General features: G+C 41.4%; 1 protein-coding gene across 5 annotated transcripts in view; it reads left to right on the top strand.

Annotated features, from left to right (window-relative positions):
• The window catches only part of LOC109897634 (protein shisa-6-like), a 67255-nt gene extending 49976 nt beyond the window's left edge, over positions 1-17279 (top strand). For 2 of the 5 annotated variants that reach the window (XM_031834682.1, XM_031834680.1), the window contains 4 exons: positions 7337-7402; positions 8818-8838; positions 9821-9961; positions 13234-17279. In XM_031834682.1, coding sequence (XP_031690542.1) covers positions 7337-7402; positions 8818-8838; positions 9821-9961; positions 13234-13862 — 857 coding nt within the window. In that variant the 3' untranslated portion in view covers positions 13863-17279. Of the gene's footprint in view, positions 1-7336; positions 7403-8817; positions 8839-9820; positions 9989-13233 lie in introns of all 5 variants that reach the window. The other 3 variants (XM_031834681.1, XM_031834678.1, XM_031834679.1) reach the window with 2 other exon arrangements.
• The last annotated feature ends 800 nt before the right edge of the window (positions 17280-18079 follow it).

Genomic DNA, 18079 nt, shown 5'->3' with positions numbered 1-18079 from the left:
TAACCTCTCTCTCTCTCCTATCCCTCATCTCCCTCATTTCCTCATTTCCTCTTGTCCCTTTTCCCATCTCAGCTTCTCTGATTGAACCTTTCACATTTCAGAATAAAAGTGTTCTCATGATACGCTCTCCCATATCATGAAAGCTAATATTCTTTACCCCCATCCCTCAACTCACCCTCAATCTGGCAGAACCTATCTTTTCCTGTTTCCCTCGGAAATATTGTCTGTCCATCAACATCTCGGCTTCAACATGCATACATTTAGATAAGCCTCAACCTAAGAAACTAAGAATCTTCTCTGATGTTATGCTAGTTAGATTTTAGACTAATGCAGTCCTACTATGAAAACAAAAAGGACAATGTTACAGTGACAATGTTCTATGTGGATGGAATCAGTTCGTATCCTACCAGTCTGGTGTGAAAGCCCCTAAAAACATCACTGCATTTATCTATGTTCGATCAATATCTCCCAGTGCCATCTATCAATGTTTCTCCCTCGAATATAATCCACCACTGGTTCAATCACTTCCATCTCCATCTCATCAATACCATATCTTGAGAAACAGATTCTCCCTTTCGGTCTCTCTGCCTCCCCATTGGTAAGGAGATCATGTGATTATAAGAACTGTTATGAGGAGAGGAGTGGTTAGATATTTGAACAGTTACCAGGCCTGTGTTTCTCAGAGCTACTCCGCTGTTATTTAATTAGTTGTCACTCCTCAACACAGCATCAGAGAAGGGGTTACTGGGTAGAACACTGAACACCCAAACAAACACTCCTCCACCAAACAAGTCAATTAATGAGCCGCCTCTACGAGCCGACAGTAGCCAATAGTTATCACGTTGATGTATGCACATTAATAAGTGCCTCGTGATGCCAAGTTTCTGTGGTTGTACATTTAGAAAGCATGGGGATAGAAGGGTGACACAACCCTCACGATGGGATGTGGAATGCCAGACGAGCTGCGGCGCATTGTGCCACCACCCGCTACGGTAGCATGGGGGACAGGCATATGGCGTCAATTATTTTCCTAGTATGCTAATTAAAGGGAGACCCACCACTTTCCCAAGAAGCCTCTCCAATCCTGCCAGTGTGCTGGATCTGTAATTAATATGGGCAGAACTGTGCTGGAGTGCAGATTGCAGACACTGTTAATCTGAGATACGTAGAAGTGCGCTCATCATTATGGGCGAAGGCACATGGAAAGGCGACTAATCAACGTGGTCCATATTTTCTCGAGCGGTGCTCAAGTGTGGCCTTCTCTCCATCACTCGATGTCTGGGGCTGCAGCTCTGGCTCTCACCCTATCAGAGGACAGCACACCATTAATCACGAGTGTCTTAATAAACGCTAGGAGACAAATGTCATCCAGTGCAACACGTCACACGTAGCGCCTCACTGCGTCCAACGACTATTAATTAGCGTCATCAGCGTCCCCAAATGTTTGCGGGCTGTGAGCGATCATTTCATTAGCGAACTTTAGATGGGAGATACGAGGTAAATATTTTGAAGACGGGATAACAAGACGAACAGCAAACAATTCATGCAGATACTTGGCCACGATAAACAAGCTTAACTCTGTAGGACTAGTATCTATCACAGTCCTTATGTAAATAGATACAATCACCTCGTGTACTCATCTTGTGGATTGATTGTTGCAGGATTGGTTACTCGCAGGAGGGCTGGGTAAGAAATTGGGTTGGGTAGGAAAAGAGGCCAGCCATCATCTGGAAGGGATAAAAAAAAGCGAGATGAAGCGACTGATAAACAAAGGGATACTGTGCCAAGTAATCTTTCACTCCCTGAAAAAGTAGTAAAATAACATGAAGCTTCCTGCTAAGAGTTTCTATAAGTTATTGTCAAACGGTTGGGCATTGATGGCATATCACCATCCTTTATCGTGGAGTGTCAAGGTGATTGAAGACTATTTTTACTAAGGGGGCTAAAACTTCCACATTGCTCTTAAAGTGCAGTTTAAAAGCTATCCTGTCCCGTGCTCAGTGTTAGATGTGATTCCCTCCAGTCCAATGATCAGCGTTAGATGTGATTCCCTACAGTCCAGGGCTCAGTGTTAGATGTGATTCCCTCCAGTCCAGGGCTCAGTGTCAGATGTGATTCCCTCCAGTCCAATGATCAGCGTTAGATGTGATTCCCTCCAGTCCAATGATCAGCCTTAGATGTGATTCCCTCCAGTCCAATGATCAGCGTTAGATGTGATTCCCTCCAATCCAATGTTCAGCGTTAGATGTGATTCCCTCCAGTCCAGTGCTCAGTGTTAAATGTGATTCCCTCCAGTCCAGGGCTCAGTGTTAGATGTGATTCCCTCCAGTCCAATGATCAGTGTTAGATGTGATTCCCTCCAGTCCAATGATCAGCGTTAGATGTGATTCCCTCCAGTCCAGGGCTCAGTGTTAGATGTGATTCCCTCCAGTCCAGTGCTCAGTGTTAGATGGGATTTCCTGTACATGAGTCACAAGGTCAGGCTGAAGGGGAGAGGAAGGCTTTAGCCTCCAGTTGACTGGAAGCAGTATGCCACCAGAGCATGAATTCACCTCAGCCTAAGATAGTCAGGAGGCGATAGGGAAGGCGATACAGAATCGATGGAAATGGATCAAAGAGTCTCATTCCCGGGGGCCCATAATGGGATGACGTCATGTGGAACGCTAGACCAGCACTCTCAACCCGCTGTCATTGGCCTCTCTGAGGGGAGGGAGGATATACAGAGAGCTTCAGAGCCTCACAGAGTCAGAGACACACTGATCTGTCATTGTAATAGATGGACCTCACAGCGCAAAGCTGCAGTAGAGGTGCTCAGAAATCTCAATACTCACACTCAAGGTTGTTGACCGGTCTACCTTAGCTACACAACTGACTTTGGCTCTTCAAAATGTGGGTGAAAACAAATTAGCAGAGCTAAAGGAAAGCAAATTGAACTGAAACGTGTAAATGTTTACACTTTGCATTCCACACCTTTGCAGTCAACCCAAGCTCATAATTGCAAAGTCATTTCAGTTGTTATTTTTCCAGCTTGTTGTGTCTTCACAAAGCCTGGCATTTCTCCTTCATTAAAATGTTTCCTCACCTCCCCCATTAACAATTGCCTTATGCTGACAATACAAATATAATTGCGAGAAAACATAGAAAGTAATTATTCAAACCAAAAAAATAAAGAAAGGGAAATTAATTGATTTGTATTCGGTGGGATTTTTACATCTCTTTCATGAAAAACCGATTCCTTTTATTTTTAATTAGCGTCACTGAAAATTAAATGAATTCGGTTGTTGAGCATTCTTGAATATGGCTTATTCAATGAATATGAGAGCTCTTTAGTATAGACATCTGTTAGTAATAGAAACAGCCATAGAGAGGGTGTGCAAAAGGCTGATATTAGTCTGTTATCCTCTAATCTTATCTGGGGAAGGTTATGGGAGAAATGTTCCTGTATGCAAAACATTTGGTCGGTTCTGGATTACCACTTAATACGAAGAGCTCAATCGCAAATTCTGTGTCTTTGAGCTTCATGCATTTCTTTTCAGAGTTTGAAAATAACCTTTCCATTAGAACTGATCCAATCCCATCAATTCATATCATATGACTCTGTTTAGCCATTATAATTGCAGTTTTTGAAATGTTTGTTTTAGTTTTTTTAGTTACATATCCAATCTATAGAGTACTGTTTTTGTAAGTGGATACTGTATGTTTCTCTCCCATGACTCCTACATGATTCCAGGTGTTGCTGTTCCATTCAACTTGGATCCTTCAAGAAGATGATAAGATGCTAAGGCAGGGATAAAGGCAGCTTTGAATGATGTTACTTCTTTCCAATTGAAGGAGACATCAGATAAATCTGTGCTTATCCTTGTTAGCAAGTCACGAGATCAACAAACTTCAGGCCACCGGAGGAGGTTTGGTAAAGTTGCAACATGTTTTTGGTTAATGTCATGTAACTGTTGGTTTTTATGTCTCCCAATATGGTTGTTACTTTTTTATACTATGCAATTGTTGTATCACTGGGATCTCTTTGCAGTATGTGATGCAGAAAACTAACAGACGTTGTGATGGCATTGGCAGATGAGCTGGATGAAGAATGGCCTGACCCCCTAAAGATTTGTCAATGTAGGGCAGATACAGTTATAGACCAGCATTAGTTCAAGCTCATGTGGCTCAGTGTTTCTTAAAGCAACAGTGATGTATCCAGACATGCCTTGGAACCTGTTCAAAGTGTCATCTTTCATTGTGCCTCATGACGTGTGCCACATGAATTGAGGTTTACTCTCACAATATTGTTTTGTCTTCTCTTCCGAGCTTTATTGTTGTTTTGTCTGTAGAGTGACTAATATTCTTTCTTTGAAGCACAGGGATTCAGTTAGTCATCTTGAACTTAACAATTAGAAGTCCTGAATTTCTTCTGAATTTGTGAAGACCTGAGATATTCACTTGTTCAGAATTGTAGCAACAACTATACTGCTGTACACTGAAACAAAGCAGCGCCTGCGAACCATAATCATACCCCAAAAACATCCTGCAAGCATTGTGCACAATAGAACCTCTGGTCACAGCGCATATTTTATTTATTTAACTAAGCAAGTCAGTTAAGATCCAATTTTTATTTTCAATGACGGCCTAGGAACAGTGGGTTAACTGCCTGTTCAGGGGCAGAACGACAGATTTGTACCTTGCCAACATGGGGATTTGAACTTGCAACCTTTCAGTTACTAGTCCAACGCTCTAACCATTAGGCTACCCTGCCGCATATTGATACAAAGCCCACATCCATGCAGAACCTGTCTGCGTTGATGGTAGGTTCTTGCAGTGCGTCTTCCCCAGCAGGCTCCTGTCCCTCCCTCTACCATCGCAGGGTGTAAGGGGGAGAGATGAGTTGAGGTGAGCGCCAGCCAGCCACCCTGCAGGACCCACATGGCACTTTACACACGGCCAGGGTAATGACACAGCGTGGGCTCTCATCGTTACAGGCAGTTCATCAGATTTCACTGACAGAGGCAGAGTGAGGCTTTCAAAATGGATCTGGGTAACAGTGGGATCCCTCTGTCTTGTCCAGCCACTGGAACCTGGAAGGGTTTCACTCAGTGGTGCCCAAAATGCCTGCATTATGTTCAACCAAGCATGTTTGACATGTTGAGGTGATGTTAAACCATTAGATATGTAGTATGTATGTAGTTCCTATGTAATAACGTTTATTCATTATAATTACCAGAGATATCGGTTTGAGGGTTATGACAAAGTACAATGTGGACTCATAATGAGTAAAATGCGAACAATTGTTGGTATCAAGTAAAGCATTGACCTGTCACGTCTGAATGAAGACTTTCACACACCAAAGCCATTCTAAATTAGCTCTATTACAGTAGATATACATATCTGCACTTCAGGTGTAGTCTAACTCCAACAATACTGTTATATGGCATTCATTATTTCAAATTCTCACAAAGCCCCTCCTCTGACAGGCTCCAGAGCATAGAAATATGAATGAATAGAACGGGCTTTTCCATTCAAGCTAATGATGGCATTATAGGGTGGGCATGGCAGTCTTTGCGAGTGTAGCCAGGATTTTACCAGTAAAATTGACACATTTAGAGGTTCCAAGCCTGTTCTATTCATTGTTATTTTTATGATCCAGAGCCCTGCAGGCAGTACAGCTGTTCATCCAAACATTCCTGTACCTGTTTCTGGACACGTTACAGACTGGAATTAAATGACTGGACACCTCTGAATTTCTGAGAGTTGTGTGACTTTTCTACTGTACATCTGTTTCATGAGTTGATGCATTTACATAGTGGTGGGTGGATATGGGAGTCCTGGGGCATGACATCTTCCCACCTCCTTACACACACCAGACAGGATGTAGGTGTTCTTTAGCAAACAACATCATCTGCGATTGTTCACATTTGCTTAACTTTTTAAGGCGTGCAACTGTAGGAGGTCCACTCTGAGAAGATAATCAATGGTGATGCAATACAAAATGGATGCACATACTGTATAAGAAAAACGGAATGTTACCAACGTTTATGAAAAGCCAAAGGAAAGCCAATACAACAGGAAGGCAGATATAGGAGCAGTCACTCCAATCAGTTTTTGAACAACCTTTAGAAACCTGAAGTATTCCAACATGTTTTTTTGGGGACGGCCTGATTGTTAGACAGTTTGTAGATAGCAGGGAACCTCTTCTTTTCAGTGTAAAACTTTTTCCCTGGCAAGCTCAAAGCCGGTTAGTTTAGCTCAGCCATCTGAAGATCGTGTAATTGGTCCCTTGATCAAACAGGGTGATTGAACAGGGCAATACAGCTATAGTGTGAAGGGAGATTGGGCACAAATCTTGTTTTATGTTCGTAAAGGATATTGGGATTTGGAATACCGGTACATTGCCATTTAATTGGATGATGTTGTCCATTGGTTGTTGTTCTACTCCGTTGTATTGTTTCTAAAAAGCTATTCCTTTAGAACTGTGGTAAAATCCAGTTTAACAAGGTACTTGACCCTACTGTGCTGATTGCTTTGACATAAATCTCTCCAACAGGAAGCAATTTTCCCTGCAAAATGTATGTTATGCGCAGTTCCAGCTACTTATCCGAAACCAGAAGATGAAATGAAGGCTTGTGTTGCCGCACATCTTTTTTGTAACTGTCACAACTCTCCATTAGCAAGTCACAGTAACGGAAAGAAAGCAACTGTTTTTCTAACGCCACGGAGATGCTCTCCTGTCACTTCACGTTAAACATTCTAAAGAGTTCACATTTTATTTGAGTTTCTTTTGTGTTTAGGGTTCTAATGGGATGATCAATGAGTTTGTTGAAATGCAAATCAGGTACAGTGTCCTGCATCTGCTGCTGTAGTAGTGGAGAAGCTGTGAACAACATTGACCAAATAGACCTCATCGAATAAAGGGAACATTTATGTCCCACAGATGTCAGGAAGTTGACGATTCTGATGAAATCTGTCTTCCCTCATTCTTCGTTGCTCAAAAGGGAATAGCACAAAATGCCTGCCTTAAAATGTGACTGTGTAGTAGAGTAAAGATGCACAAAATCCACTTTAATCAAAGCACACCACTGCTATCTCTGGACAGATCTCTTACTTTGAATTTGGTATCGCAAAGACACTGTCTGTCAATGGGACATAGGTTTATGTGATCATTCACAGTGGTGTCCAGTCAGCCTGCATTACAAGAGTCAATAAATGATCACAAAAATGAGGGAAAAGTTGATCATATTGTCATGTATTAACAGCCATTTATTTGACATGAAATGCACATAATGTGAATCTATGGTAATGTTTAATTTGATTTCCAAACCTAACCTTTTCATTGTTTTCCCAATAGGCAGCCACCAACATGATTATCAACATAGTCACCTGGATCTTACCCAGGCCCACACACCTAAAATTGGTAAGGATATTTAAGGTTTGCATGTTCACATAAGTACAGTATATATAATATGACTGTGGTTGGTTGCTAATATTTCACTCTTTCCAATGAGTAATAAAAAATGTTTAGATAGTAACTAACCGTCTGTCGAGATATATGGTAGAAGGAAAGTACATTATGGATACTAACCATGCCCTTTTAAGTGTGAGATTATACTGCCACACAACACACAGTGGCTCTTGGGTATGCTACAAAGATGTCTTCATTTACCCCAATAAAGGTGAGGGAGGATTAAGTCATATTGATTTCCTGAATGCATGATTTTATCAGCTCCAGTACGACACATGAACTTGGACTAAATTCGAAATAAGTCAAAATATGCTTTTTTTTTTAATTCAAGCGAGGACAAAACTATTTTTCTTGACGGGAAATGAATAGCTTGGATAGCAAATGAAACGGGGTCTTGTGGAAAATGAATTAAAATGGCATCTGTATGGCTTTCTCAAGTTATTGAAAAACTTCAAGTGCCTTAACTATTTTCCTAAATGAGACTTTCTATGAAAAGAGAGGTGCTTTTTAGCATGAAATTATTGAGTGGTCACAGCTCTAACACTGCAGTGAAACACCATGAGTTCAGAGAGAAAAGCTATTTGTGCATTGTTGCTAGATGCCTCTCCATCTATCCTACATAATTGGTTAAGAACAAATGAATAGCTTGGATAGCAAATGAAACGGGGTCTTGTGGAAAATGAATTAAAATGGCATCTGTATGGCTTTCTCAAGTTATTCAAAAACCTCAAGTGCCTTAACTATTTTCCTAAATGAGACTTTCTATGAAAAGAGAGGTGCTTTTTAGCATGAAATTATTGAGTGGTCACAGCTCTAACACTGCAGTGAAACACCATGAGTTCAGAGAGAAAAGCTATTTGTGCATTGTTGCTAGATGCCTCTCCATCTATCCTACATAATTGGCTAAGAACAAAGTTCATATTTGGATATTTTTACGCTAAGAGGTCTGCACTGAAACGCTACACCATGCTACACTGTCTGTTTCAACATCAGTGGAGCTGTGGACTCCAACCTCATGGCAGGATAGTTTTCCAATTGTATGTTTTGAGGCCAACATTTTCAAAGGCAAAGGGACTTTTGAAAGTACCCATAAGTAGATAGATCTCTCCAACACAGACACCAAAGGATAGCTTTCAAGGTGGATCAAACCAGAGCTGATTATGAATAACTACTATTGAGAATGGCCACAATACATAGGAATCTGATTACTTTATTTGACTAGTACGATCATTATAAATAGCATAGACTTTCAACAACTAATTTGAAACAGAAAATGTCAGACACATTGGTTTGGTTATTAATACATACTATGAATAATGTTTGTTATTGTACTGATCCATTTTCTCTTACTTGGATTTGTTATGTAGCCCACAGACAAATGAGACATGGTAAGTAATACGCATATACACCTGCTGTACATGTGTATTCCCTTTCTCTTCTACGTACTGTATATGTCGACCTCTTGTTCTGACAGTTGGTGACAGTGACGTCTTGTATATCGCTGGGGTCAAGGCGGGGGGTCACTCTTCCTTTTTGTTCAGACTGAATGAACCAGAGTTGACACACCAAACTCTCACTTACCTTCTCACTCTGCTTTGCTCTCTCTCTCTCTCCAGTATCTCTCTTTGTTGGGTTATCTGCAACACACTGTTTGCAATGGTAGAGTCTCATTAAGATCTGTGGTAACGCTTCAGAACCGGACCTTTGTTACACAAAATACACATTCTACTCCCTTCCATCTTTTCTTGCTCACACTCACACTCTCTTTCACTCTGTCTCTGTCTCTCACGGAATGCCTCACTTCTGTTCCACATGGTCCTTGGTGTTGTGTGTCCCTGTCCTCTCTATCACAGTAGTCACCCAGCCCTATTTTTAAACCTGCCACCGCTGACCAGCACCTCAGAGGACTGGCAACGCCCCACCCCACCCTAACGCTGCTAACGCTCCAGCTACCTGCGCCACGACCACTTGTCCCACATAACCATGGCCACAGCAGGCAGGCAGGCAGCATAGCCACCCGCAATGGTGCCACGCATACTAGTGACAGCTAGCGTAGCGAGTGCACTTACAATCGCAGCCAATCCTAGCACACCAGAATTGCACTCTGAAATAAAAAATGTAAAAACCCACAACAAATCATGTTAAATCCCGGTTAGAAGAGTCGAACATAACAGTCCCCACTTCATCTATCCTCACCCACATACCCCCACCGCACCCACACACCCTCCTCACACCCACACTCTGTATCCCCCTGTCTCCTCCAGTGAAGACCCCCTGTGTACGCGCCCCTCTCTGTGGCATCCTCCAGACTGTCGGCTGTCTGATTGTAGTCTGATTACACTGCGTCAATCTCTCCTGTCTCCACTGCAGAGAAGCCCCAGCGCATGAACAACATCCTAACCTCGCAGACAGAGCCATACGACCTGGACATGTCCTTCTCACGCTCCTTCCAGAACCTCACCCACCTGCCTCCCAACTACGAACTGGCGGCAATGAGCAAAGCTGACTTAAGTAAATACTCCTCTCTCCACAAATTAAGTAGGTGGTCTTTCATTACATACACCATCATGTTTGTTTGATCTCCTGCCTGGACCCCGCCAGTCCACAGGGGGGAGAAAAGGTTGATCTTAACACATTGTGTTGAAGACCACATTGCATTCAAGTACTGTGATGCAATAGTAACCCTGTATGGATGCCTATTACAGGGATGCAAACATAAGTCATGAGCACAAAGTCATTGGGGTTATGAGCTGAATCCAGAGGAAGACATCTCTGTGTGTGAGATGGGTTTCTTGAAATGCACAAGCACATGTTAAAGTCACTGGATTCAGCCCCATTGTCCCCATCTACCGACCCATTGACTGACATCTAATTGTCGTGTAATTTGGCTCCATCTGTGGCCCGTGTCATGTAGCTAATGTCTGGTAATGACATATTAACAGCCATATCTCCATACCCACATGAGTCTAGACGCCAACAAGATGGGACTAATGTCTCTGAGATGAGATCTGGGTCAGCCCGATTATTATCATTATACTTCCTCTGCATGATGGCTTGACTTTCACCATTCTCCCTATCCCCTATGACAGCTGCATGCTCTACAGTATGCTCCTCCTCTGGTATCCTGTGGTTGGTTGCGTTGCATGTGTCATGCAAAAGCATTAGTTCCTTCCTGCTCGAATGTTCAATAGTGCTGTATTAAAATAAGTAGGGTGTGGTATTCTAGTGCAGGCTTGTATGTTATGCTCAGTGTGGACACAGAGAATCAATGTGACGAAACCTTTGACGTGGACAACATTGATAACATCTGAATTGTCTATACTCAGAAATGTGTTGTACTGCTTCTTCATCTAGTACTGCTCAATAGAAACATTACCTACTGGGCACACACTGGCTGAATCAACATTGATTCCTCCTCAATTCAATGTAATTACGTTGAACCAACGTGGAATAGACATTGAATTGATGTCTGTGCCCAGTGGGTAGATAGAAGACCATAAAATAATCCAACACACTGAAATCACAGAGAAAATCCAATTAAACAAAAAAACAGTTTGAGCTGGGACCCATAAACCCTAAAATATTGGTCAGAAAAGGGAATATTTCAGTTCTCTACCTACCTAGAGTACAGTGACAGCTCTTCTGAGAGGAGAGTTCCCTCATACCTCTGATAGATGCTGTGGCTTTGTGCAAGGAGAGAGGCTTTGGAAAAATGCCAAAAACGTATATAATGAGTTGCTTTCTTAATGAAACCATCTGGAGAGATGACGAATCAAATTAATATGGTTAATTTGTGATTCTAAATGCACATACTGTAGTCTGTGTGTGATCCCTCCTCCTCCTTCGTTCTCCCCTGTCCGTCAGACAGGACTGGAGGGAGCCGGGGATGGAGATGGAGGACACGACTCTAAAATAACCTGCTCAGACCCTCCAAGGAGCTAGCGGGTGGAGGGAAGGGGAGGAGGCAGGAGGAATCTTATTTGGCTCGGTCTTCTCCTTCCCTCTGTAATCAACTTAAAAGGCATTAGAACACTCGTCAGAACAACAGAGCCCCTTTAATCCTCATGCCAAGCAAAAAGCTAAATGATATTATTGTGGGCCCCTTTCTCTTAACACGTCTTATATTAATCCCCTCTAAAGATCCCTTTATAATTGATGTTTCACAAGTTTTTCTACAAGTGTATGTGCATTATGTGATTACTGCTCCGTCTGGGCCGGATGATGGCGTATTGGGATCAATAGCTACCACAGATGAATATACTCACCACATTGAATTGAATCTGGGTGACTGGAGACTTCAGTTTAATTAAGGGTAAGGAAAGGGAAAGGGGATACCTAGTCAGTTAGCCACAGCTAGCAGGTTTGTGGTTTCACCTCACCTTCGAGACCCCGTGCCCTCTCAAAATCGAATGCAAGTTAAAGTGCAACGTCTTATTCGAAGCGGCAAAGAAATGAATCCAGCATATATCTCTTTAACATAAAAGTAAAAAGGAAGGACATACATTTGTTCTTTGTAACATCATGAGCATGGACACAAAACACACAAGGTTGACCTGCCTATGGATTGCCTAGTTTAGTGAGCTGTCACACTCCATGCTCGCCATGATAAGAGTTACAAAGTTGCATCTTTCATACTAACAATGTGGCCTAATGCCCTGTGTGAATTATTTACAAAAGGCCTAACATTTTTAACAGCAGTTAAAATGTCCAATTTAAATTGATTTTGAAATGTCAAAACTAATGTCAAAACTAGAGTTGGTGGAAATGTATCTGAGTACAACATGAAATCAACCCCTATTTCAACATGGCATAGTATTTTCAATGCAATGATGTCAATTCTAAATCTTTGATCTATAGGCTTAGGATAAACTGAACCCTAATCCTTATAACTCTTGGCAACGAAGAGGAAATTAAATGAAGCTAAGGGACATGTCCTGTCTATTGTGGGCAAGCTATAGCCTCTGGGTCAGTGTTGTTGACATTTCTTACCATAATGTCACACCTAAAGTGACCCCTGGAGAAGAATACAAAATGCTATTGCCAGCAGCCTAACCCAGGTCTTCTTCATTAGTGATGCATGGCTGGGGAAAATAAATCCCTTATGGAGAGAAAAAAAAGGTGATCTTCTCTATCCAGGCGTGGCATCTATCTAAGGAGGAGGGTTTAAATATCCATACCAAAACAAAATCCTTATCATCCAAATCTTAGTCAAGCACAGTCTTGTCCCGACATTTTTAGACCACCTCTGTGTGTTCCTGAGGCCTTGGGAAATTAGCTTCCGCTGAGGTATCTAACCCCCAGAGATGACAGTTAGTCACAGTAGTTTCAGGGTGCCATCAATCTGATTTGCCAGGCCCAGCCGGTCTAAAAGCCTGTTTAAAAGTCATTTGAGAGGAGCCCGCCGCTTTCCTCATGCAGATGTAATGACTTTAACATCAGGAGAGTGTTGGCACTCGCTGTAGAGCCCCTCTGCTTTTGGCAGAGTCAAACCACTGGCTACCCTGCAGTGCAACACTCGCATCACTGACAGTTTGATTGTTTTGCCTCGCGGCAGGCGTGTCGTCCTTTCCACGCCAGAACAGGAGTGGAATTATTGTGATGCGAGAGAGCCCCTGCCTTCTCCCATGAAAGCAGGACAGAAAATGCAATCATAATCAAAGGGGAATTGTAGAACTGCTGAGCTGATCCACTCAGGAGGAGGTATAGAATCATTCTTTATATAGAGTGTAATGTTTCTCCTGTCCTTCTCCCTCTCTCCTCCCCCTCCCTCCTTTCCCACTCAGGTGATAAGGACATAGATGAGTACTACATGCGGAAGCGACACCAAGACTTGGCAGGTCGGCAAATTCTGCAGCCGCCCCACATAGTGAAGCTGAACACAGAGCCCCACCAGCAGCACCGTCAGCGGCCTCACCGTGTCCAGAGGGCCATGTCCCAGGACCATGTGCTGTCCCCAGAGAGGACCCCACGCCATGGCTACGGCCTCTCAGCTTACAACATGGGCGTCTCTTCCTACGGCAGCCGCATTCTCTCAGAGGAGCAGCTGCTCTCCGCAGACCGCCTCCAGTCCCAGGACCCCCTGCTCTCGCCAGACAAGATGCTGTCGCTGCGGCGCTCCAACTTCCGGGAGAAGGCCATGTCGCGGGCCATGTCCCATGTAGACATTAACTTTGTGCCCACCACACCTGTCATAGACCGCAGTGAGCGCTACGCTAAGATGCAAAAGATGCACTCCCATCCCACTACCATCAACGACTCATACAACACGCTCACCGTCAACCACCCGACCACCAACAAGAGGCAGCAGTTTGCCTCGCGACGGACACACACCGTGGACCATCTACAGTACATCCCAGGCCACCAGCACAACAATCAGTACCGCACAGCCAGTAAGAACGAGGTAACTGTTTAACGAGAGGGTGGCTGGCCAAGGATTGCTGTGTCAACAGACTGTCAACAGATGAAAACAGCAGATACTTCCAGAGGTGTGCAACCTCACCATAGGTCTTCTTTTCAAAGTAGCCAACAACTAACCCTTCTTGCTTTCAGCTCAAGCTCTCAGTTTCATTCAGATTTGGATCATCACAACTAGAATCAACCACAAAGACATCTGTACTTTCTCTATAGGGCAACATAAGGGCTTTGCATGTTGACACATAAGGAATGCTTTATGTGAGGTTATCCGGAAGAAGACAATATTTTTTTAAAAGTGGAATTGGAAAGGAACTGGATCAACTTTATAAATATATACATATATTTACTATTTGTATTTTCAGTCCTTGTTATAGCTTTAGAAATTCTTATTGAACTTAACTGGTGTTAGAACTTCAAGAGGTGCCTCTCGAAATTGTTCCCATTTCAACGATGAAGTGGATTTGTTGGTTAAAAAGCACAATTAATGGGTTTCTTTCTCTGTTGATTTATTCTTGTTTTTTGGTAACGGCCAGCACATATCAGCTTATTAGTGGCTATAGTGGCAATTTCCATTGCATAAATGATTGTAAATAGGCTATATTAGCAGAATTATACACTAAATGAGAAGAGCTGGACAAGTGGAATTGTTGAGTTTCTACCCAAGAGTCTACAGTCTTTTCACAATTAAAGATCACAATTTCAGATTAGTCCAACCCCTCAACAAATACTTGATACTAACAAACATGTACAATAATGTGTGTGCGTATGTGTGTATATTTTTGTAACTGTGCTTGTAGGATGATTGTGTATGGCTAGGGTTGAATCAACCTCATGCCACTGTTAATTAGCAGCTTTAGACTGTAGGCACACTACTCCACAGGTGACTATGTAAACTAATGCTTCGTTCAATAGCTTCATTTTCTGCACTCATTCCCTCGCTATATAATCCAAGTGGATGACATCCATTTTGTTTTCAGTTAAGAAAAGCTGCTTTCATTCTGATATACAGTATTGTCGTATATTTGACTCCATTCATCAGAGTTGAAGAATAATAGTTGTTGTTATGTGTTTACAATTGTTACATTGTTGCAGGTGTGTTGACGTACCTGAAACAACCGACAAAGAGGACATCAATATAATCACTAGCTAAGCAAGGATTAAAACTGTGATTTTTATGTCCAGATGTTTTCATTAAAGCAATGCCTTATTGTGTGGAAGCCCATACTCATGTTCTTAATTGTACAATCACGCTTGTGTTTTTATGTCTTGTGTCTAACATGTTGATGCGTAACCAACTTTTTATGTCATTTTTTTTTATCATGGATGATTTACCAGCACTATAGAAGCAAAGGACAGAATCAGTTTCGGTGATATACCTCAGAATCTATAGAGCACACATTTTACAAGGATGAAATTCTTACATTAACAAAATGTTCTTTGAAAAGAAGCAAAGGAAGTGATTATTTTAAGCAAAAAACAAATATTTCACATGATAAAAAAAAAAATCTTCCACATTTTCAAATTCATCCAGACTTCCTTGGGGACTCCCACTGTGTCCTCTTATACTTATAGAGTAACAGACCCATCAAGTACATGATTTGTCGTTGTTTTTACTTTTCAACTATCTCTTCAGTTAACAAGAAAGTCCAAATATTATCGTAAAATCCTGGGTCATGGAAATGGGTATATGGACATTTACTGTAGAGATGTTGTTATATAAATTTGCTGGTCATTGACAATTTCAAACATTGTCACTGGTGTACTACCTTAAATGTTAGGAGCTTGCATAATATTATTACAACTTGTGCAGTGTGTCCATATTTAAGACTTGATTTTGCTTAGAATTTGTCATTACAACAGAGGCTAACATTGCAAAATTTTTTTGCAAATTATATGCTTATATCATTATATGACTAGCTATACTATACTGTATGTTCACATGCAATGTAGACACAGTAGAAATTGATGCACTTGAAATATTAAGAGCAATTATTACACTAGTTTCAAACCCCAGTATCAGCTAAGATATTGAGAGGATGGCAACTAAAATGTAATTTCTTTTGAGGTTCAATTTAAGGCCAGAGTACCAAAAGAAACCGTGATAGTTCAATGTGGAGTTTCATAGTCCTTGTCAAGCTCCAGTGATAGCTACAACAACAAAAAATGGCTATAAAACTATATCAGAGCAACAAAAAAATTGAGCAACGAAAAAATGACATTTGATAGCCCTGACTCTGACATGGTGGGAGCTGCAACACTGTGTTCTACTGATGTTACACCACCGGAATCTCACATACATGTCTCTAATCAACCATCTATCTGGCTCAAATACATCCACCCCATCGCAGAGCTCCGGTTTTACTTTCCAGTCAGTCAATGATATTGTCCACAAGAAGCTTTTCCCACACACATGAGGCTAGAGCCGTAGGTTCTGAGACTAACGTGCTGCTAAGTTGTTGCGTCCCATGATCTATCTGCTGTAAAAGCACTGTTTACTTTTGTTGCAAATATTCCTTGCCATTTATTAAGCTTGTATTTTTATGTGTCAATGTGGTATGAATGAAAATTCCTTTGTGTCTTTGTTGCACAAACAATGGAGGACTCATTTAAAAAGCTTCAAAGCAAGCAGTATACGACTGTTCCTGTGCACATGTTTTTGTTTACAGATGAATTATTAAAGCACATCCCATGTGTATTGTACAAAACAATAATCAGTTTAGTAAATATGTCTGGGGGAATTTTTTCACATGTTCATTTAAACAATATTCATGAATTAGAGTGAATTGGTAATATTGGTATTATGTTTTTTTTATGGCTGAGTTATAAACATATATTAACTGTTTGTAAAGAATGACAGAGAAAAATAACCCACATCTACTGTATATATGGAATTATACAACTTGTTTGACAGTCTAATAAATGTATAAACCTAAATATGTCAACATCAAATTAGCATATACCCCATAGGGGCGGCAGGGTAGCCTAGTGGTTAGAGCGTTGGACTAGTAACCGGAAGGTTGCAAGTTCAAACCCCCGAGCTGACAAGGTACAAATCTGTTGTTCTGCCCCTGAACAGGCAGTTAACCCACTGTTCCTAGGCCGTCATTGAAAATAAGAATTTGTTCTTAACTGACTTGCCTAGTTAAAAAATAGATATAATACTATGGACCTCCAGGTGAAGTTACAAATCGTTGTTATCCTGTCACATTTATTAACTAGACTAAATGCTACTCTGAGATTTTTGCAAGAAGTTGCCCAAATTGCAACCTCACCCACAAGGTCTTACACGCCACACATTTGGAATACACATGAAACAAGATAAAGAAACGACATCTTTAACCAATGTAGTGCATTGATGACAAGACATGCTATAGTACATCCCTTTGTCATTAAATAAAGCTTCCAGTCAATTTGTCGTTTGCTCTTACACTGCCACAGTTTGCATAATTCTATTGGTATGTAAAGTTGTTAACTACACATTAATGATTCAAATCAATAGGGGAGCATTAACAACTCTTTTTCCTCCTCCTCTTCTTCTGAGAGCTTGAATCTACTGTACTGTACTATCGACAGAGGTCATTGACCTAATGGCACTCACCGTAACAACAGATACATTATGACTGCCATTACTCTGATGTCACACATTAATACCCACTGTTTCCAGAACAGCCAGTACAATATCAAAACCTCTTTAAATTCATAGAGTCAGAAGAAAACATTTCCTCGCAACATGAAAACAAAAGCCTTGTGGTTACAATTGTGTACAGATAAATGGGAAACAGCTATGTTTTTCACTTTGCGTAGGACCCTCCCATTTGCATTTAGATGGGAAAAGGTCATGGCTATTGGAACATGTGAGGTAAGAAGGAAACAGCAGTGGTCAGACACATTAATAACAGACAGAAAGGAAAATGAATAAGCACAAATTGGTCCATGGCAGAGTACATTAACCAACTGAACTTGTTTTTCCACTAATAGTTTTTCAAATGAAGAAAAGGTCCTGCCAAAAACGAACTTAGAATCAATTTGATCAGTCTTTTGTTGCTGAGAATTTTCCTGCACCGCTTTAGGATTTACATATATTCACTGAAAACCCACACTAACAGTATTGCATTTTCATGTAGTCTACTTTTGACCAGCTAATAGCCTAACCACCAATCAAGCAACATTATAGAATAAATGTTCAACTCCTGTTGCTGCAGGATTATTTTGCTC

Source organism: Oncorhynchus kisutch, linkage group LG10, assembly GCF_002021735.2.
Source record: "Oncorhynchus kisutch isolate 150728-3 linkage group LG10, Okis_V2, whole genome shotgun sequence".
NCBI lineage: Eukaryota > Metazoa > Chordata > Actinopteri > Salmoniformes > Salmonidae > Oncorhynchus > Oncorhynchus kisutch.
The sequence above is the reverse complement of the archived record's forward strand: the minus strand, read 5'-3'. Positions and strand labels throughout refer to the sequence as shown.